A 23,354-nucleotide genomic window follows, 5' to 3' on the forward strand; every position below is an offset into this window, starting at 1 on the left:
CCTTTAAAGGCACCAAGTCAGGATTTTTATCTGCTGCGAAAAGCACAGAGAAGTTGTAGTTGTAGTTAGTTGTACGTTACGAAAACCAGCGTCGTCCCGCCCAATCTTCCGTGATCGAAAAAACGGCGTGGGAACCGCGTTTGTTCCTACGAGATACATTAGAACGCGTATCTTTTAACGGTGCCTGCGGTGGCCTCACCAGCCTATTCATTGGTTTTATTTGAATTGACTGGTGAAGATACTTCATTATTCTTTGACCGCGACGCTGTCCGGTCAAAACTTTGGCGCAACTGATTTCGTAGGAAAGAACGGCGTTCTCCACACCGTTTCTTTCATGCCTCGTAGGAACAAACTCGATTCCCACGCCATTTTTCTTCGCAACAATTAAGGAAAGATGAGCGGAACCACGCCGGTTTCCATAATCTACAACAAGAATTCTATACCGTTGTTCCCCCATCATGTTTCCGTCAAAATTGTGATGCGTTGCCTTCAACGGTGAGCCCATATCGCTCCTAACGAAAACAAAAACACGTACATCATCCAGGAGCCGCACAATAGAGTTGAAGTGCTAAACCAGATAGAAAAAAGTGATTATAGGAAAAATCAATCAATTCGATCAGATGTTTCAATTGTGTAGGTTTTTAAAGGATAAAGTCACGCCACACGTTTTCAGTGTCATCCCAAATATTGACAGAAGCAGTTCGGTTCTGACTAAATCTTTTTGTGCATAGTACGCATTTAATTGTCTCAGTTAAATTCTATGTTTAAAATTTTTCCTTCAATCATGCGAAGCTAACTCATTAGTTCATTTCATGATCCAGAAAAAACAGGATGTAGATTGTTTCGAAATAATCTCGCTATCACTGGAAATATTGTTTCAAACGTATAAAACTTTTACTACAAATGTTCCACTCTTTGCAATGCACAGCAATTCCACGCCGTATTCCCACACGGAAAATGACTGGGATTAAACCTCCTCAAACTTGTTGTGTTTTTAAACCTCTGAGCTCCTACTTAAGATTGAGAGAGATTTGGGAAATTTGAGATCTACCCACGCATCCTCTTGATCTCCTTTCGAAATATCACTGGAGCATTTTTTTTACGATTTAGGATGAAGCTTCTACTCATCACCATACTCCTGGTCGCTTTCACCATGGTGGGTGTAGCCGGAGGACGAAAAAAGGTGTAATAAATCCTATGGAATAAATTTCCTATTTAAACTTGTGTACTAATTATGTTTCAGACATACAACATCAAAAAAATCTACATGACACGTAGTAGATTGAGAGAAATGGGGGATAAAATTAAGAAAACTCTGGAGTTGTCGGCTGAAATGACGGCAGATCTGGTGAAGAGAACGAAGGTAATCGCCCTATCTCACAGTTTCAACAAATTATTTTTATCATAACTACAAAGATTCCTATAATTCGTTTCAGAACATAAGACGTATAAGACGAAGTAAAGTTGAAGGCGAAGAAGGTCCCATTGATGAAATCAACAAGAAAACCGGTATAAGAAAATATCTTTTCCAAGGAGATATCGTTCTCAACCGGTAAGTGTTATTAGGTAACGCTCCAAAGCATAGAATTTCTTTGTTTCTGTTTTTCTAAGGGTACAAGAAGAAGAAATAGTCAATGATATCGAAGAAGCTAGTGCTAAGCGTACGAAACGACAAGCATACAAGGATAAGAACTATCCGAGTACCTTATGGTCTGATGGAGTAGCGTATTATTTCGGAGCAGATACTCGTAAGTATAGATCTGGCAAAAATAACTGTTATTTATTTATCTATTTATTTATTCACATTTAAATATTTCAGCACCAAAAACAAAGAGAATATTCAAGAAGGCGGCTAAAGCTTGGGAAGAAAACACGTGTATTGATTTCCGAGAAGACGAGGAAGGTTAGGATAAGATGCATACAACATCATCTTGGCCTATGTTTGTCCGGGTCACCGCGACGCGTCTGCCGCAAAGTGATATAGTCGGTCCAAAACGACATGGAACCCCGTCCAGTTGCGTAAGCGGCGGCGCTGGAGCGATGGAGACAGCGGTTAGAATCGGGGTAGGACCATCGCGAACTGCAGCAATGAACGGTGATAGCAGGCTTCCTCACTCGTTCCTAACCGCTGCGCCCCACCGCCCCTCTTCGAGAACAGCCGATTACGCAACTGTACCGTGATTCATGTCGTTTTGACCGTACTACGTTTTGACCCCTTCCTACGCTTGGCCTACCCGGTCTCCCTTAGCTTTGGACCAGTCGAATGCATATTAGAAAGGTGTGGGCGACGATGAACACCAGAAGCATCCACAGAAACTTCATCGCACGCAGTAATTCAAATGGGTAGGTTAACCGTGTACAACTTTTTTGAGCAAAACCGAGATTGCTATCGGTCTTCATCCTCAATAACGTTTCGGCATCGTCGCCTTCTTCAGAGGTTAGAAAGTCAGACACGTGTAATTTATCCCTTCATTCGCCTCGTTACTCCACAAGATATCCATGACTCAGCAGACTATTCAAGGACAACGTCAGAGAAGGAGATCACAATGGTGTTCACCTCGATACCCACAAGACTGTGGGGTTAATGGACCACTGCTTGTTCGAGTTGTGCCGCTAATAGTATCTAATGACGACACCCCTCTCATCTGACCCCATAGGTCAAAATCCGCAAAGGTCTTGATGTGGCGGCAGTTCGTTGTTCATAGCGATGCCGTCTTCTTTGAGCTTCATTAGACTTTTGGCTGTTACATTGAACGTTTCCAGTGCTTTCGCGCCAGTTTCGGGTTTGAGAGGCAACTTCGTGGCTGCTATTCTGGAATGAGTATTGTCATAGCAGTGTTCTAGATGCGCACCTAACGGAGTTGGTGGTTTTGAATTTACGACCCCATCTAGGTGCTCCTTGATCCGGATACACAGTGTCTTTCTTGTTTCGCCAATGTGCTGATCCTTGCATTATTGACAGGTTAACGCTCCTTTAGGTAACATATTTGTTCGAATTATTGAAGGCAGCAGTTTTGCTTAGAAGTAAATTACTTACTGTAGTTGGCAGCCACCGCTGAAATCTGGGAGCCGCGCGTGTGTGGTGCGTAGCTTGTTGCGGACGCGTCACAGCTTGCCTCGACAGACATAAGGACTACTAATAGATAATAGTCGGGTCAAAACCACATGAAGCACGGACAGTTGCATAAGCGGCTGCGCTCGAAGCGGTGCGGTGAAGACAGCGGTTGGAATTGAGGTGACACAATGGCCAACTGCAGAGATGGGTGGCGGTAGCGAGGATCCCTCCAGGATCCCAACCGCTTCGCTTCACCGCCCCGCTTCGAGCACAGCTGCCTACGCAACTGTCCGCGCTTCATGTCGTTTTGACCCAACTATTTCCCTTTTTTCAATTCGAAACACTGTCTCATCAGTTCCATCAAGAAATGGTATCTTGATAAAATGGAGAGCTCAATTGCTCTTCAGGGTATAGATAGACAAATTTTGCGATCTAAATAATTTACCAGATAATTTGCAGCTGAAGATAGGCTTTACGTATATCCTGAAGATGGATGCTGGTCGTTTGTTGGTAGAGACGGAGGGGAACAAGCGTTGTCACTTGGAAAAGGATGCGACACTGTTGGTATTGCTGCTCACGAAATAGGACATGCGTTGGGATTCTTCCACACTATGTCTAGACACGATCGTGATGAATACATCACTATTAACGTAAACAACGTTGAGGTAATCATGGTCCAGTCATCGGACAAATATACTGCATTTGCCCGTTGTAGTTTGCACAGCATCGAACTTTTCAACAAAATTTCCTTTAGCCTGATTGGCTTGATCAATTCACAAAAGAGACAAAAAGAACAAATGAAAATTACGGGATGAAGTACGACTATGGAAGTATAATGCACTACGGAGGAAATAGGTATAAACACTCGCACTTAGGTCTGCGTGCGGACGCGTCGCGGTCTCGCACGCAAACATAAGTGCAACAACTCAAATATCATTGGTCATCAATTAAAATGATTCCAATGCAGCGCTTCTAAGAACGATGAGCCAACAATGGTGCCTTTCGATGTGGACTATCAGGAGACGCTTGGTTCAGAGATGATATCATTCACCGATCTCTCCATGATCAATAGACATTACGGATGCAAAGGTGTTACGAATTATTTTTTTCAATGAATATATGAATATATGAACTCAAAAAATTTCAGATCGGATAAAATCTCATATCTTTCCTCTTACAACTTCCCTATTTCCTTCAACTGTACAGAGTCTGAAGTGGATAAGAGGACGTTCCTAACTAATCGATATTAGCTAAAGGCATCACCCCACGAATCTGAGGTGGTGCAGATTTCAGGTGGAGTATTCCCATAAGGGATAGTAGATTATGAGGAGGAGGGTGATTCCGTCCATTTCTTCCTAATTGCCGTAAAAAACGGCCCGGAAGATGCGGCGCCGCACAAGACTGGCGCGCTCCAGTCGAACTCCTTGTAGAAAATAGTGCGCCAGAACGCCTGAAGCTATTTTCCGTTTGGGGCCGTTTTTTTACGGTAATTAGGAAGAAATGGACGGATCCGAAACAACCTAGGTTTAAGTTTAGTAAGAAATGATAACTGGTGGGAAAAGTACCGGTGCACCTAAGATATATTTTATTAATTCTTAATTATTTATAGTTTTTATTTATTTAAAATTTTCATATTTAATAAAACTAAATATAAATAGCAATTTAATACTAAAATTACTAATGCAACTCCGTTTTAAATCAATTTGTTTTACTTTACAGATTTAAGAGGAATGGAGTACTATACATTATGGTATTCTAATTAGCGCCCGGGTTGCGCGCTTTTCGAGTTTTGTCCATTGGCCTATTTTGACGGAATCACCCCTCTCCATAATCTACTGTCCCGCATACGAATACTCCACCTGAAATCCGTGCCACCTCAGATTCGTAGGGTGATACCTTTAAAGATAAAGAAGTAGTTTTTTATCGTTATTCAAACAACACATACAGAGCAACTTTTACACATTTTTTCCTCTACTTGAAAAAAGCTGGTATCAATTTTTTTCTTCTCAGCGAAATGTGAAAGAAGAAAATCTGCTAAATGTGAGCATGGTGGATTTCCACATCCACGCAACTGTTCTACTTGTATTTGTCCTAGTGGCTACGGTGGAGCACTGTGTAATGAAAGGGTAAATTGTTGCATTTTAAACATTTATTTTGCACAAAACTAGTCATATGTTCTTAGCCGGACGGCTGCGGTAGTGTTCTGGAGGCAAAACCGAAATGGACGAAACTTGTTGACGTTCTTGGATCGGGAAAACTAACAAAGGAAGATTACAAGAAGTGCAACTACTGGATTGAGGTTCATATTAAATTAATTCGAAAAAAAAGATAGTGTATCATGGAAGGTTGCTTCATAGTTTTAAAGAAGAACTATTAAAGCAGACCTAGAAGAAAACGTCACACGTGTAGGAAAGTCGCTGGAAAAAAAAAACTTCTAGGCTGTGTTTTTCCCTCGTTCTTTTTTTTTCTGAACTCATTATTTTAGTCTCCTGAGAATACAAAAATTGAAGTGAAATTAGTGAGATTCCCAGATGGTCTTGCTATTGATGGTTGCCATTGGGCAGGTGTAGAGATTAAAACTAATAAGGATCAAACACTTACTGGTTACAGGTATTCCTAATCAGTTCTCTCTATTCTTCATCTTTTCAACAATGTTTTTTTTTCCTTCTTTTTAAGATTCTGCGCAAAAGAAGATGCGGGTGTGACTCTCAAATCACATACTAATCTGGTACCGATTATCACTTATAATAGAGCATGGGAAACGAAGATTGTGCTACAGTATCGTTACGGTACGTTTAATCTTCGTTGAACAAATTAGCATACGTTACTATGCTTAAGCTGAATATTTTTCAGTTTCTAAATGACTCTCTTGGAATAAACATGAGACACGGACAGACAGAGCCAATATCCAAAAGAACCACTACGAAAATTTTGCTTACTTTTTATATATTTTGTTGAGAATTGTGATATGTTTTGATAAACCGGATTTCGCAATTTCAATAAACACAATTATAAACAGTAAACACAGTATGCGGCATAGATACACTTCAAACAATCCTATTACTAATCCAATGATGAATTTAGAAAATATCAATGTCTTGTTCCACCTTATAAAGTAGTAGTAAGGTAAAATTACTAAAATTCAGAACGGATCCTATTTTCAGGTGGAACACAAGCATATGTTAGGGAAATCTCTTGAGGCCGGGGAAATTACATGGTGAATTTAAATTAAACACTACCGTGATTACTTCTAAATGATATCTCCGACTTACTTGACAGTGCGTTATGTTATTCTTTCCTAAACAGTACCATTAAGTGCAAAAACATAAATTTTGAAGGATAAAGTGCACCAGTTCACCAATGCCTTTGGGGATACGCCTACGCGTTCGGCACTCCAATTCAGAATCGTTTGAGGTTTATGAACGCCTGTACAGCTCTTACAATAACGTACTGGGGCGAACAGATGCTTCACTACGGTGTTTCTACCTTCCCAGACGCATCGGGTACCAATTTATCGACTCGGAGACTCCCAGATGAGAAACTTGGTTGGCATTTGGGGGAGGGGAGCGGAGCAGAACCATCCACTGAGCAGTCGCACTCATAACTCTTTCCAACTGCGCTACACCCGCCAAATACAACACTATCAAATCTTATTTGTTCTAAGCCAAACAATCGAAGGCGGAATAATTTGAACTATGATGTGAAACGTAGCAGCCGTAGTGTTTAATTTTCATGTCAACTCTCTATTATTAAATAACGTTTGCCGATTAATGCTGTGCCAGGTGAGCTAACATAATGGATAGCTAGCGATGGTAATCGTTTCAAAACTCATTTACGGCATAGTAGCTATTAGAAAAAACAGAATGGCCGGTTTGGTGAAGGGGAAAGACCGAGAGAGCATGCCGATAAGGGAACAATGCTAATGAAAAAACGAAACATGGTTCGATGTGTTTCACATCCATCACATTTCATTTTGGGACTTTCCTGAAAGACCGGTAATGAGATTTTTTTTAGAAAAAAAGGAGGAAATTGATAAGAGCATGCGGTATATTGCTACCATTCTCCAGTATGAAGATTGTTTGTACGTTCCATCTCCTTCCTTTCCACTATTATGAATGTATGTCACTACTCTCCTCTCCACCCCCTCCCCCTCCCATTCACCCCAACACCCCAAAGTATGATCAATATCAAATCAATTCTCAACGTATGGATAGCGTTGTAGGAAATTCGCTAGGTTCTTTCTCCCAAACTAACCGCTATAGTTAACACATAATGAATACAACATCATCTTGATCACCTTGACTCCCGCTGTTCGTCGACTCGCTCAAGCGGGCCCCAGTAATACTTCCATTTGTCCCAATCACGTGCGAGAGTCCCTCAGAAGTTTGTCCTTTCGTGTGGAACACGAAGAAAATTAATTTTTTCTTTGAAGGAGTTTGTGAAGAAGTCTGTCCAAAGGGTAAGCGGTCTTTCTGCAGTGTGTTTAATATCGCATAGAATCCAGTCGTTCACACTCTGGTCTAAAGGTCCACAGTTGTCATTGAAACGCAGCACGTGTCCGGCTCACCTTCTTTTGCTTTCCTTAGCAGCCTCAATAATCTTGGATCGCTGACGAAGGACAGAACTTCGAATCTCGTCTATGATCTGTGTGAAGCAATATACTCCTGGTACTACTTTTTTGATTAAGCAATTCAATGACGCTAACTGCATTTTCTTCCTACTTGCGAAGTGTCTAAGTATCTAAGCATAAGGAGCAGCTGGGAGAATGCTGATGTTAAGGAGGGGAGCACAAAGTCTGGTTCTACCTGATCTTCTTCACTACATCCTCGATCCTCTTATATGTTCTCAAAGCCTTAGCTTCCTCTTGACCAGCACGGAAGTGAGGTCATTTTTCGTGTTCACTCCCCTGTGTAGATAAACGTAGTTGATGCATTCAAGATCCATCCGTCTCTCATGAACGTTGCTTTTCGCACATTTAGTTCAAGGCTAAGGCTTCCACATGTCCACGAATTCGGCTAGCATTAGTTGCGCTTGGCTGATGCTAGATGTCTCTAGAATGACGACGTCAGCGAAGATGGTGTAGCTGCCGACCTTCGCTCCAATGTCTTCACATTCTAGCTTTTGGATTGTGTTCTTAAGAGCAGCTCCTAAATACACCAGTTGCGAGTGTATCGCTCTGTCGGACCCCTCTCTTCGATGTTGATGACGATATTCTTGTAGAAGGGCAAATTTTTGGTCTTGAAGCTGCTGCGCAGCTCTCGAAGCACGTTTATTCGATAGCATAAGACGCTTATGGCATAGATACTTCGGACGGGAAAACCTCTGGGTTGACATGCCCATATTCACTCAGATGATGAGGAAGCAAGAGGACACGGCTGTCGAAGAAACCAGAGTAGAAGTCGTGGATGATTTTCTGCATTCCCCTTCTCGATGCAATGCTTATTCCATTTGGGTCATCATCGTTGAGCAATTATTATCGTTTTGCGATTGCTGAACCCTCGCCAACCTTAGCCCTTTATCGCGTCTGCAGCTTCAGCCAATATTTTTGTTCTTCTCTTTTCGAAGTCTCCTCGAAGTCGATGGAAGCGTCGAAAGACCCCAACATTCAAAGTTTAGTGATACGCTACCAGGCGAACCAGAGCTTCTCATCGCTGAACGTCCAATTCGCAGTAAAGCGCGTGTGTGATTGATTTAAAATCAACCTCCCTCCTCGGCCTACTTTTTAGGGCAACTATTCGACTATCTCAGTTTCCACTGGTTACTACTATTCCAAGACGATTTTTAAAGGATAATAAGTAAGGAAATACGACAATCGGCAAGTTGCAATCTCTATGCCAAGATTTAAGGAAGGTCGAACTTTCGTGCTACAGTAGGGGAATATTTTGAGTTATATCATGCTATGATCGGCTGTCCAATAGCATTCACAAAGCTTCAACGCCCATCAACTCCAGTTCCCCATATGCGATATCCATGAAACCGTGCTCAGGCGCTGCTGTTGCTGGTTGGTGACAGCGAACTGGAGCTGCTGAACGTTTGTTGACTCTGTCCACGCATTGTTCTCCGAAGCATCGAGTGAAGTGCGAAGTCAAACAACGTCGAAAATGAAGCCAGCTGCTCAGCGGTCAACGTTGAATGGATGATGGTCACCGGGCCACACCCACAAACGGCTCATCCAACCTCTTTTTGGAGGTGCTCTTCGCTAACCAGGGTGTGTCTCCTAAGCCGTTGTTCTCAATAAATGTTTGTCGTCTGGTAGTGGTCTTCACTAGAGATCCATAGCTTAGAAATCCTTGATATTCGAGGTTACACTGTTCCAAGGCGGAATAAGGCCGTTCTATTTCATCTTCTCTCTTTGTTCTTTTTGAAATTCCAATTCCAAATTATTTTTCAAAAAGCTTGAAACACCGAAAGCCATAGAAATATGCGCATGTACGCAATTCCAATACATTTCCTTCAATTCTAAGCTTCTCTGCAATTTGGAGGAGTTTTTCACTTTAAAAAAAAATTTACTAACCATTCATCCCTCTCAGTTCCACAGTGTCGTAGGTTGCAGCAATCCTAGAATCGCTTGAACAGGGGAAACAACACATGGGAAACCATACGAAGGTGCACAATCGCACGATTCGGATCACAGGACCCACCACAGGTTGCTCCGATGCTGATCTTCATAAAAATTCACATATCCTGCCATAGCGGATAATCGCAGAATCGCTGATCACAAAAAATAACACGCATATTGTAGACGTTTTTTTCAGCACTGTTTTCTTCTCGTTTTCGCAGGAACCACCCAAACATTGCACGAAAGAGAGGTTTCTAGTATGGTGGACCTCCAGAAAGCATAACATCCATTTTCATTCTAACGAAAAATACGAAATTACAAGATTTGTACTGTACATGCTGCATGATCTATTTGTTCCAAAAATTTTTGACGGACTCAAGCAATCATTGCCACTTTTAATTACGAATATACTCCCAGCAAACTTTTTTCGTACAGCTGTAAAAATTATGCAGATTAATGCTAATGTAAAAATTTTGCCCAGAACTTTTTTCTCCGGCTAAACTTTAAAACAGCGCTTATTTGAGATGTTAATAACCTTGTACTACTTCCACTGGCCAGGTTTACCAGATTTTAAGGAAAGTGAATCTCTAAAAATTAAGCTTTTTTAGTGTAACACTGTCTAAAGAAATGTTGCAACGATAAAATAAAACGTTTTAAATTGAAATTCAAATCAAATTTTCTGTTCGCAATCAATAAGATTGGAATTCATTTCATTTAGAATTTAAAATTTTCCATTTAAAAAGCCGAGAATAAGAGAAATTCTAGAATTACAGTGAAATACCTATTGTACACTACCGCAACTGAATAAAATTGCCTAAAAGTACAAACGGTAGAGTAGACGGTATATTTACAATCAAGACGTAAAGCGACTTTCTATTACCTCACTTTTGACTAATCTTCGAGTGAAAAGCTCCATTTTCTTTCCCCCGTATCTCCTACAGTAATCAAATCAAATCTCCCGAAAATTTGCACTTGTGAGAAAAAGAATGTCGTATTTGTATTCATAAATAAATAAATATATGAGCTACTATTGTGAAGGAAAAAGAAAAAAAAATTAAATCAACTGGTCTCACGTGATGTAACCATAAACCTGAAATCTAGTGGATTTCCTAGTACATCTAGTATTTCTACATACTTGTAGGAATACGAATTCTTCAACAATTTGTCAACGATTGCTCCGAAAATCCTTATCCGTGAGCGTGAGTCCGTGGCTTTGCACGCACTTTTGGTTTTCTGCCAAACCACTCCAAGTCGTGCTAAAACACAATTTTTCTATGTACATAAGTCCTCTAGTGACAATATGTTTTGAGGAACTTTTTTTTTAAACGAAGTCGTGATAAACTGCATCTGTTTATTGGAATATTATTATTTATTTAACTATATCAGAGGTTCCATCTGAAATCAACAAAAGATAAGGGAAAACTCATGTCTTAGACACGAAAAACGTGCCGTTGCAGCCGTTTTTGATTAGAGCATTTTGAAATTTTGAAAGCGAACATATTCGAAAGCCAGATATTTAAAATATCTTCGAATATGTGATGCGAAAAATAGCGAAAAAAAAAGATCTACGAAGAAAAAAGCCTAAAAAGCAGTACGTTTTAATAGAGCGTTTTAACAGTGGTGTGCATGCTTCACTTTTCTCTTTCCGTAATCAGTATTCCTCGAAAAATCTCCTGAAGATTTTATTTCTCTAAGATCATGTTCGCCTTTCTTGCTACTACTTTTCTCACGTTCTCACCGTTTCTGATTTTTCTCTACGTCAAGGAAATTCTTGCCATGTATATGTCACATTTTTCTCGGCGCCGTTCAAGAATTCTCTTCGAACACTCTGAACAGCTATTTTTTTCTTCTCCGAGCAGAAGCAGCAACAGTAGCGATATCGCGCACTCGCTCGAGCGCGCGAGCGCGCCTCGTATCGCTTTGTTCAAATAATTGTGAGCGCGATGTTTGCAAATGGAAAAGACGTTTCCACACTTCCAAAGAGCTGAACAGCACACATATCGCACATCTTATCATGTAGTCATGCTTTACACTGGAATTAAATTTCCATACAACTATTCCTCTGAGCATATGTTCAAGAATGTGCCGAGTGTGGAGCAGTCGGTTAGCGGTCCGTTGCAGCCACACGGTCGATGGTTCGAAACCGCTCTAGTGCACACCAAGCCTTTCATTCCTCCGGGGTCCTTCGATAAATTGGCACCAGACTTGATTGGGAGCATGAAAATACTGCCTTGATCATCGGCTGGCCCCGCAAGTCATTCCATGGGCCAACACGCGTTCCAGAAAACCTCAACGATTACGAATTGCAGTGGCGCACCCGAAGTGGATTGATACGGCAGTGACTTTATCCTTTGTCCTTTTTATGCCTCCTAGTTTCTAATTAATAATTATCCACATTAGAATGAAAACATTATCTTTCTGTGTTTCATAGAATTGAAATTTATCTAGTTGAGTTTTCATCTTTCTATTGTGTCTACCTACATATGTTCATAGAAATTCTGACGTATTTAGTGAGCACGTTAAATTCGCCATGAATTTGTTACCACTATTAGGTATTGGAGGCGGATGTAGCGCAATAAGTTAGAGGTTTGGCTGTGACTGCACGATCGATCGGAAGTACGAATCCGCCTTTGTACCCACCAAGCCTTTCATCCCTCCGGTGTCGATAAATTGGTACCAAACTTGTCTGGGAGGATAAAAACACTGATCTGAGCATTGACTCGCCCACGGAAGTCATTGTGCGGCTGCACACGCGTTCATAAACCTAAAACAATTCTAAATTGGAGTGAACGCGGTGGCGAATCGCAAGCGCCGGACATATTACCCTCCATGCTCTCATTAAATATCTTGTAAAATCATTATGATCAGAAAAAGTTCAATTATGTAAATAATTGAGAAAAAAATCAGACTAACGAAACGATCTCAATCTCTTCGTGCAGGAATTTGAGGCAAAGCGTGAGAATCGTGTCAGTGACGTCATTTCGCATGCGCACCACTTAAATTTAATGATAAAAAGGCGAAACAATGTCTTTTTATATATTTACCATTATTTATCATTTTTTAGGATTGCTGTATCACTTTTCTAACTGATCTGGCTGGTTACATTATAAAATCCCTGCTCTTGAAATTTGTTTCCATAATTTTCATTAATTTTCATGATAATTGATTGAACATACTTGCAAATCTTTTTTTTTGGTTGCTCTTATTAATAAAACATCTTAAGTACATACATGAAAAAAAAACAATCAGAGAAATAAATGGAATTCATGCGATATTTTGGTCATGGATTCAGCTCGAACCAAACGAAGTTTATTCAATGGATCAAGCGATGTGGGTTGGGTTGTGAAGCACGATTCTGTGATCGGAATCCAATGCATAAAGAAGAGTTAGATTCAGTCCACACCTCCCTTCCACTCTCCGAAGAAAACAGTCCTCTTTTTACTAAAAAAGAAAAAAGATTTTTGCAAACGCACTCCTACACTGGTGAAAATTTGAATGAAACTTCACGCAATACAAAATGATTGATACAGAGAAGAAAGTAAGAAAAAGTAAGAAAAAAAAACTACTGAAAGAGTGTCATGAACTAACAGCAGATTAGTCATGACCACGTCGAGATCTAGCAATTTTGACGCACAATAGCTAGTTTTCTCCCTTTTTGCATTTCCAGATCTTTCGGATACGTTGTCTCCTCCGCACCAAACCGGCGCTCGGTTCCACCAGCAGACTTATAACTCAAGTACAGTTCTGAGCATTCCTGACTATCAATCCGAGAAACGGCAAAAAACTGAAGGTTAGAATTACACTAAGCCTTGATCCAAGCGAAGCATAAGAACCGAAATTTGTGAAGGTTCCCAGCGACAACACTGCTGTGAATGCACGGAAAAAATGGGAACCTAGGTTAGGGAAAAGATCGGTTAGGGAAGTCCTCTTGCCATCATCAATCACATGGGAATTATCATAGTGAAAAGGTGGCAATAGTGTGGTCTTGTTCAGTTAGGTATAAAAAAAAAGCCCGGAAGGCAGCTAACGTAACCGAGCATTCCTTCACGATGTTTATAACGCTTTTAGATAATAATTTAATAAATTAATTTTTTAAACAAATTGTACTTAATTAATAGTTTTCTAGAAAATAATTTAATCTCATTCCCTTCTCAATCCTCCAAAAAAAAGCTCCCTCATTTCACTGTACACTGCACCTAATTCTCTTAAACTTTGCTTTGATTTTGTTTTCTCTGCGTTCCTCTTTTTTTTTGAATTTCTGCAGAATGCACCTTATTTTGTGACTCCATTAAGCATTGTTGGTCTGTATTTACGGACATTTGTGTGCACATGTGATGTGATGCGATTTTCAGTTGGGACGCTCTCTAGGCCGGTCAAGCGTCACCGGTGACTCATCTGAAAAATCTGACCGGTTCTCCTCACCCGATCCGTCCGTCCTCCTCTTCTTCTTCTTCTACACCTTTTCTCCACTATATAGGTACGATCTACACGATTCACTACCTTTGTTTCTGCCCACTGTTCACGAATTTTGCGTTGGAGCAAATTTTTTCTGGTGTAGATGCACTCGTCGATGCTTGACGTCTACGTCTTTGCTTCGTTGTTATTCGTTGGCATCCATGGCCTTGCTACCGTACCGATTCCTAACACGAACGCAAAATTCGTTAAGGATCTATTTGATGGTATGTTCGGTACAGTTTGAGGGCAATAATCCCCATCATTTCACTCTTCCCAATCAATCCTTTCCAGATTTTTCCGAAAAGTTCCTAATACCGGAAGACTTCGTGAATGCAGCAGAGAAACCAGGTATGATAACCATGCGATAGAACTGTGAAAGAAATCGATTATTGATTTGCGGTGGATGTTTTCGTTCCAGTTGATATTCCAACTGAAGCACAACTTGATGCTGTACAGAATTCTCAACTTTTCGAGGGTGATATAGTCGGAATGCCAGACATAGAAGAACATGCCATACGAAGACTTCGTGATGAACCGATCGATATCGATGAGACAGCTATTTTTGGAAGACCGGTAAAGAGTAAAGAACTCCTTTGGACTTCACTCCATCACATCGTTAATTTTTCTCACCATTACAGTACCATAGCGCCTTGAATTTGGTCACATATCCTGAAAAACTTTGGACTGATGCACAAGTACCGTACATGTTGGAGGAAGGGATGACCAATGAGTAAGTGGTCACCTGAATCGTTTAACCTAGTTAACTGAGAACTATTCGTTGGGATTATCACCTTTTCTTTTTTTGTGTTTTTCAAATGGAAACGTTTGCAAAAATATTACATAAATAATGGGATAATAATTATATAAAATAATAAAAATATTTCTAACCTGTATTCAATAAATTAAGCAAAATAATTTATAATAATAGTAATTTCATTTATTTTTCAATCACTTGGGTTTCAGCAGAAAACTGCAAGGAATCGCCAAATCCATTATGATCCTTTTTATTAGATCTCAAAAACAAAATACTACTGTCAGCAAATGAAGTGAATATTCAATTTTTTTCCAAGATTCTAAAGAACTGTAAATAGATTAATTTGCAGAAATTAGTTTAGAAAAAGGAACAGCGTACAGTATCCCATTCTTACTTCTAGAAATCCCGGACCTTATCCGAACCGCGTAGATAAGGTCGATTTAATTCCTTACGGCTTCCTCTACGTCAGTTTACAGCTAGATTGATCGATTCCCTATACGACACCTATACATATTTTCCTTTTTTTCTTCCTTGAAATTCAACACTGAAACATTTGGAAATTTTGTCTTTGAAGATTACAGAAAAAAAAACTCGTCCTAGACCTAAATTGAATTCCACATAATTTTAAATTAAAAACCACAACTATACAGTAGAACCATTCAATTCGACCATTCGGCCACCTCGAACGACACTTCACAGCTTTTTTGATACATACTTTCGTCCAGCAATAAAAATCCATTTCAAAGCTTTTCCATTACTACAAAAAAATTTTATTTAAATAGAATAATATGTTTCTTTTACTCATTTTTGTAGTTTGTTGACACTTTTCCTTCCACCCAGTATTCTCACCCCATCTTCCAAGAATCTAAGTTTACAGGTAAATGAATAGGACATTTTTAATATGACACGCAATTTGTTGAAAAAAATCCAGCTTTCTTCTTGGAAAGAAAACTCTCCAAGACTTCCAATTCTAAGACTCTAAAATATGTGACTATATGTACATATATTCGATTATACCAATGCTTATCCTGTTGCAGTTATTCGCAAACTCGCAAAAAAAAAAAAGAAACAAAAGAAAACTAAGCTCTTCTCCCAAGCTCCTAATTATTTCAATTCCTCAAAAAACAAAATCAAACAAACAAACAAATCAAAATCAAAACCCCATTTAAATCAAAATTCATTATTTTCCGACTGTAATTTATCGATCTTCTCCAGCAACAATGACCGACGATGCGGTCCAGCGACTGCGCAGCTGTTTACCTTTGCTTTTTCTAAGCCACAACGGCTACATTCTGTTTACACTAGCGCCATATAAAGCACACCAGACCAGCAATAATACCATTGTTCGTCTTGTGACGACAAAATTTACGTAAAGATTTTTCTAACATCTAAAAATCCACAGACCACATTGGATTGAGGACGCTACAGAAATGTCGCTGGCGAGGATTATATGGTAGTGAATATCGGTGTCGGATAATTGTCGATTTCGGGATTGTCACTTTTTTCAAAAATGTAGGAGCATTGATGCTTTTTTAAAAGCATTTATTGAAAAAGATTCCATGAAGTGCCTAGTAAAGAGTAGTGAGTGAATTTTGCTTTGAAAAAAAAACCCTACTGTGAAACACAAGAAAAATCCGAAATTGAATTAGTCACCGTGGATTCCCACTCAGCTACAGAAACTAATAAAATATCGTACATGCAAAAATATCACACGTATAGTAATATCCAAGAACTTTTGTGAGGAATTTATTGTAATTCCACGGAAAAAAAGCTTCTTCTTGGTGAAAATAACAATTTAATACAAAAACACTATGACTGCGTCTCCTCCCTCTAAAGTGTCTAGTAAAAAGCAAAAGTGAGTGAGTAAGTTTTATTGAAAAAAATGGGGTACTGTAGCTAGGCTCTATTGAAAGAGGATGGAAGCGTAGGAGATACATAGATGTAGGGAACGGCACTTATATTTGCCCAAACGACCGCAACGCAATTTCTACTAGAGCCTGATTAGTAGTACATAGAGAAATGAGTCGAGCTGCAACCATAATCCATTAGGATCATGACACCATACAGTAGGTATCAGGGTTGAAGGCAGCATATCATGAATCTGATGTGGTATGGATCTCTCATGGAAAGATTCTATACGAAGTCGTAGATTGCGGAAAACCACACGGTGCCGCTCACTTCTCCGTGATCGTCGTAAGAAACGGCATGGGAATCGCTTTTGTTCCTACGAGATGCGTTAGAACGCGCCTCCATGTACACATTCTGTCCCCTCAGCTTAGTTTAAAGGTTTAGTTCATTAGTTTAAAGGCATCACCCCACGAATCTGAGGTGGTACGGATTTCAGGTGGAGTATTCGTATACGGGATAGTAGATTATGGAGAGGGGGGTGATTCCGTCCATTTCTTCCTAATTGTCGTGAAAAACGGCCTGGAAGATACGGTGCGTGCACAAGGCTGGCGCGCTCCAATCGAACTTCTTGTAGAAAATAGTGGACCAGAACGCCCGAAGCCGTATCTTCCGGGCCGTTTTTTACGGCAATCAGGGAGAAATGGACGTAATCACCCCCTCTTCATAATCTACGACCTTATTGATTCTCGAAGACTCGCTCGTTGATGCGGCGCGTACACAAGGGTGGCGCGTTGCAATGCAAACCATCGTTTAAAAAAAATGGCGGCTTCCGGGCCGTTTTTACGGCGACATACGGAGAGTTGAGCAGAACAACCTGGTTTTCCACAATGTACGACTGTGTATAGGATCTTTCCATGGCAAATCCATCCATCCAAAGATCCGTCAGATTCGCGGAGTGCTGCCTTTAATAAGTATTGATTACGTTATGATCATTCTATCAATGTTCCAGCCAACGTGCCGCGATTGCTCAGGCGTTTGACGAATATAAGGAGAAAACATGCGTTCGTTTTGTACCCCGAACAGAGGACGACTTCGATTACATCTACATTAAGAGGAATGTCGCATTCGGGTATGTATTTAATCGTGATAGTTATGTAACTAATTACTACTTACTAGTTCTAATATATAGGTGTTCGTCCTATGTTGGCAGAGCTGGAGGCAATCAAACAGTCTCGCTAGAAGTGGACAAGTGTTTTTCGAAGGTGAATCCTACTAATAAAGATAACGCAGTTTTCAAATTTCTCTGCTTTCTTTCGAATTCTCTGATAGACATAAACGCTTATATTAGATATAAATTCCTCTACTTCAATGTCTATAACCTAGTTAAAGACATCACTCCACGAATCTGAGGTGGTACGGATTTCAGGTGGAGTATTCGTATACGGGATAGTAGATAATGGAGAGGAGGTGATTCCGTCTATTTTTTCCTAATTGCCGTAAAAAACGTCTCGTAAGATACGGCTTCGGGCGTTCCGGCGCACAATTTGCTACAAGGAGTTCGACTGGAGCGCGTCAGCCTTCTGCGACGCCGCATATTTCGGGCCGTTTTTTACGGGAATTAGGAAGAAATGGACGGAATCACCCTCTTCTCCATAATCTACTATCCCTTATAAGAATACTCCACCTGAAATCTACACCACCTCAGACTCGCGGGGTGATGTCTTCAAACTCGGGTCAAAACTACCTGAACCTTGGTGCAGTTGCGTAAACGGCCGCGCTTGAAACGGCGCTGTGGAGCTGATGCGGAAGCAATCGCGGCGGGACCCTCACCTACTGCAATCGGCTGCAGAGATGAGGAAGTCCTCAATTACATACTAGTCGCTAGATCTATAGTAGGATAAGAACGACGTGAAGCACGGTGCAGTTGCGTAAACGGTTGCTCTCGAAGCTGCGCGGTGGAGGTAGCGGTTGGAATCGAGGCGAAAACATCGGGAACTGCAGCAATGAACGGTGGTGGCAGGGATCCTCACTCGTCCCTTCCCGCTGCGCTCCACCGCAGCGCTTCGAGCGCAACCGCTTACGCAACTGCGCTGTGCATCAAGTCGTTTTGACTCTACAATACCACGTCAATTGAAGCGAATTTGAAAGCTACGCAATTGCACAAGGCTTCAGGTCGTTTATAACACGTAGCAAAGAACAACCTTATTAAAATTAAAACTAAACGAGACTCCCGTCATCCTCGACAGAAATCGATCGTGTTATTGACGACAATTACGAAAACTGACTGACCTCATTTTTGACAGAATACTGATCTAGCGCCTCTAGCACAATCACTACCCATGGTGTCGTGACCAGCGATGCCAGAATATAACGATCGTACAAGAAGATTTAAAACGACATGTTGTTTCAAACCTAAAACACCTACTTTAAAAATAATAGCAAAAGTCATCGATACTCGTCGTGTTTATCAGAGACATCACAAAACAATCCACACAATTTCTCTGTCTAGAACACACTAACTCTACCCTGCTCCAATCGTATGCGCAATGCGGTTGTCTGGTGAAGCATAAGTATCGATGGTTATACATAGTCTCGCAGTGCGCAAGTTTCCTTATTATCACTAATTTCAGGGCATTATTGCTCATGAATTAATGCATGCACTTGGATTTTTTCACGAACATTCACGAACGGATCGGGATCAATATGTGGACATTAATGAAGAAAATATTAGACCAGGTACATATTGAACATTTGGTTTCAGAATTTGGAGTGGTTGTTTTTTTTGGCTTTCGTTAATGAAACAGAATTAAATAGCTATTAAATAGTAATAGTTATTAATGACAATCGACTGATCATTCCTCCAGAGATTCGTAAAGGACAAAAGACAGACTGTGTATAAACCTTCGGCGTCAATAGAACTCGAGTGTGGCCCAGAAATAGTAGAAAAAAGGCGTTTCAAATGATGTTTCTTTTTCAAGGAATGCTACGAAACTTCGAGAAGTACCCGCGTAAAATAATCGATCCGTTAGGGATGCCATACGATTACGAATCCGTAATGCACTACCATAAGCTTGCGTTCTCACGAAACGGAAAGGCCACAATCGTGCCAAAGGATCGTAAGGCTGAAGTAGGACAACGTTACAAACTTAGCAACGTTGATGCAAAGAAGGTGAGGTGAACGTCTCGTTGATCACCTATCAGTCAATCGATAATTGTTGTCCTCTCAGGTGAACAAGCTCTATCAATGTGGAGAATTCTCCAAGACTACCACCACGACCACCACCACTACCACCACCACTTCCACCACTACTACTACCACAGAAACCACCACTCCAACAACAACATCGACAACCAAAGAAACTTCAACAACTACAAAAGGACGAAATAAAATTACGCCTAAACGGGTGAGAGATAGTCAAAATAATAGTAAGATGGTTTATTTTTTTAAATACTACAGACCTGTTTATTTTCTGTTGCACATGCGTGGTAGAGTCAAAACGAAATGGAGCAGTTGCGCAAGCAGTTGCGCTCAAAGCGGTGCGGTGAAGCGCAGCAGTCAAGATCGAGTGAGGACCCCCACTACATCTCACCTCGAATCGCCGTCTACACCGCTCCGCTTCTAGCGCAGCCAATTACGCAACCGACTATAAATACATGTAATAAGAACATTATAAGGTAGTCGAACACATATATCCACTCTTAAAGGCACTTAATCACGATTTTGACGTGATACAGAAAACACAGCGTAAGGCTATAAAACCCTAGAGTTCGGGTTATGGATAACGGCTCCGCTTACCTTCCTCTAATCGTCGCAAAGAAACGGCGTGAAAGACACCATTCTTTCCTACCATTTCCGCAGCACCGCACCACCCTTGTGCACACGCCACGTCCACAAGCGAGCGGTCGAAGATTGATGAGGTCTGTTCACCAGCTTATTCAAGTAAAACCAATGAATGGGCCGCTAAGAGGACCGGAACGTGTGCATAGAGTAAAGTACCTCGTAGGAACTAAAGTTGTTCCCACGCCGTTTTCTTTAAAGGCATCACCCCACGAATCTAAGGTGGTACGGATTTCAGCTGGATTATTCTTATACGGGATAGTAGATTATGGAGAGGCAGGTGATTCCGTCCATTTTTTCCTAATTGCCGTAAAAAACCGTCCGGAAGATGCGGCGCGTGCACAAGGCTGGCGCGCTCAAGTCGAACTCGTTGTAGAAAATAGCGCTCCGGAACGCTCGAAGCCGTATCTTGGGTCCCGTTTATTACGGCAGTTAGGAAGAAATGGATGGAATCACCCTCCTCTCCATAATCTACGACCCCGTATAGGAACTCTCCACCTGAAATCCGTGCCACCCCAGATTCGTGGGGTGATGTCTTTAACTGTAAAGAAGGACAGTTTTGTCTATTATCACAGCAGCATACATGTAATAAGAGCAGCGATAGGACACCGATCACGTATCTCTTACCGATTTCCCTAATGTCAAATTGAATCTTTTTAGGTATCCACAACACAGAAACCGACGACTGCTACGACGAAGAGAACAACAACTAAAGCGCTAAGAACTACAAAAACTCCAGTTAGGACCAGAATAAGTGCGTTAAGCTACTGAGTACTTCTCTACTTTTTGCTTTCTTCTAGTTTTGATCGAATTTTTTCTCAAACTATAAGCATTCTGTGATTCTATTTTTTCAATTTATCATTAATACACAGGATGTGAAGACTTGAACGCTCATTGTGGAATGTGGGAGCAACTGGGACATTGCCAGCACTCAACGAAATACATGGCGCATTACTGCAGAAAGTCGTGCGGAATGTGTGATGATGACACCATTAGTAAGCATTTCATTAAGTGTTTCATTACCCAAATAACAATCACGGAGCCTTCTCACGTTCTAGCAACGACGAAAAAGCCACGAACTAAGGAAAGAGGAAGAGGAGGCACCAATGAAACTAGGGGAAACAAAGAAAAAGAGAAGGAAAGACCGGAGGAGAAAGAAGAATGTAAAGATAAGAATCTATTCTGTGGATATTGGGCCAAGATAGGAGAATGCAAAAGCGAAAGCAAATTTATGAAGATTTTCTGTAAGGCTTCTTGCGGACGGTGCTAAATGTTGTGTCGTGTGGTTTTGCTAAATTAAGCAGTGATTATGTCGCTTTTATCAATGTTTTTATCTGTATATTATTTCTCTTCTTTTCAATCACGTTTAGTCGCCAGCACTTGTTTCCGTGGACAACCGCGGTACGCATTAGCTTAAAGACATCACCCCACGAATCTGAGGTGATACGGATTTCAGCTCGAGTATTCGCATCGCACGGGATCGTAGGTTATGGAGAGAAGGGTAATTCCGTCCATTTCTTCCTTATTGCCGTAAAAAACGGCCAGGAAGATACGGCTTCGAGCGTTCCGGCGCGCCATTTCCTACAACGAGTTCGATTAGAGCGCGCCAGCCGTGTGCACGCACCGCACCTTCCGGGCCGTTTTTTACGGCAATTGGGAAGGAATGGATGGAATCACACCCGTTTCCATAATCTACTATACCGTACAAGAATACACCACCTGAAATCCGTACCACCTCAGATTCGTGGGATGATGCCTTTAAGGTAAAGCACAAGACAGTGGATATGTGTGCGTTAATGCAGTCGCGAGGCGGTTATCTGTGTAAACATAAGTGCTGGCTGCAGTATGACTGTAATGATCATTCTTAATGCTGACTCTCAAATTTACAGCCTTTGAATATTTCAACACGATTATATGAGAATTTGTTCCATTACGTTCGTCCTTTTGTGTAAGTGCATAATTATTGTTGGATGGAAACGTCTTATGTTGGCAGTGGCATGTTCAAGGAGGTACGAGGGCAGACGGCTATTGACACTGGTGTTTCTCCCTAATGCATGCTTATAAGTAGTTCTCAACAGTCACTCTCTCTCTCTCTAATTCTGATCAACCTACCAACATAAAACGTGTAATCGGTGATTCTAATTACCGGGTTCGTTTCGTCTGTGGTAGCGACCGTGTCGCCGGTGCTAAAGATTCGTGATCAAGGTTGATTTATATATATCAGGTGCTTCTCTATTTCGCTTGAACATAGTGCATATAAGTCTATAAAGTATGTGATATGTATCAAAGGCTTATATGAATATCATATAAATATGGCTTTTGTGTATGTCAGTAAGTCTACAGTCAAGAACAACTCTATCGAGCTCTACTATCCGATCCTCATTGTGCATAGATAAGACGTGGTCGTGCTGGCTTCTTGCTATGACAACCGAAAAAGTTAGAGAGGTGCAAAATGATTTTGGCTACAACATCTGCAACTTGGAACCGTTTAACATTAATTTATTTACGAAAATGTAACAAGAATCATTAATTTTGTATGCGGCTAAATATAGCAATTGAAGGCAGCATACCACGAATCTGATGTGGTGAAGGAACCCGCAAGAGAAACCCGCTAGAAAAGGGGTAGTAGATTGCGGGATCTGAGATGGTTCCGTTAATCTCTTCCTAATCTTCGTTTAAAAAAAAACGCCGTGGAAGACACCACTCTTTCCTACGATTTTAATTGCACCGCACCACCCTTGTGCACGCGCCGCGTCCATATGCGAGCGGTTAAAGATTGATGAGGTCTCCTCACCAATCTATTCAAGCGTAACCAACGATTACGCTGCTAAGGGAACCGGAATGT

The 23,354-nt window shown here is 40.9% G+C and overlaps 4 protein-coding genes across 4 annotated transcripts; 2 read left to right on the forward strand and 2 right to left on the reverse strand.

Moving 5' to 3' along the window:
* Positions 1-1,111: 1,111 nt before the first annotated feature.
* RB195_011878 (uncharacterized protein) lies at positions 1,112-5,919 on the forward strand (the record flags this gene model as incomplete). The annotated part of the gene is made up of 13 exons (XM_013439083.2): positions 1,112-1,183; positions 1,244-1,363; positions 1,437-1,552; positions 1,612-1,748; positions 1,820-1,903; positions 3,515-3,720; positions 3,810-3,910; positions 4,023-4,144; positions 5,066-5,181; positions 5,238-5,354; positions 5,541-5,665; positions 5,732-5,844; positions 5,909-5,919. 13 exons carry the CDS (start codon positions 1,112-1,114, stop codon positions 5,917-5,919), a joined length of 1,440 nt encoding a protein of 479 aa, XP_013294537.2.
* RB195_011879 (uncharacterized protein) lies at positions 2,659-2,953 on the reverse strand (the record flags this gene model as incomplete). The annotated part of the gene is made up of 2 exons (XM_064193482.1): positions 2,659-2,812; positions 2,853-2,953. The coding sequence occupies 2 exons, from the start codon at positions 2,951-2,953 to the stop codon at positions 2,659-2,661; spliced, it is 255 nt and encodes an 84-aa protein (XP_064051065.1).
* Positions 5,920-8,041: 2,122 nt separating the features above from the next.
* RB195_011880 (uncharacterized protein) lies at positions 8,042-8,395 on the reverse strand (the record flags this gene model as incomplete). Its single annotated transcript, XM_064193483.1, has 1 exon — positions 8,042-8,395. One exon carries the CDS (start codon positions 8,393-8,395, stop codon positions 8,042-8,044), a length of 354 nt encoding a protein of 117 aa, XP_064051066.1.
* A 5,777-nt stretch (positions 8,396-14,172) lies between these two features.
* RB195_011881 (uncharacterized protein) lies at positions 14,173-21,779 on the forward strand (the record flags this gene model as incomplete). The annotated part of the gene is made up of 12 exons (XM_064193484.1): positions 14,173-14,293; positions 14,361-14,417; positions 14,488-14,642; positions 14,708-14,799; positions 17,681-17,800; positions 17,861-17,933; positions 19,302-19,407; positions 19,650-19,840; positions 19,899-20,075; positions 21,170-21,263; positions 21,382-21,504; positions 21,568-21,779. 12 exons carry the CDS (start codon positions 14,173-14,175, stop codon positions 21,777-21,779), a joined length of 1,521 nt encoding a protein of 506 aa, XP_064051067.1.
* Between the last annotated feature and the right edge of the window lie 1,575 nt (positions 21,780-23,354).

This window comes from Necator americanus, chromosome III, assembly GCF_031761385.1.
Source record: "Necator americanus strain Aroian chromosome III, whole genome shotgun sequence".
Lineage (NCBI taxonomy): Eukaryota > Metazoa > Nematoda > Chromadorea > Rhabditida > Ancylostomatidae > Necator > Necator americanus.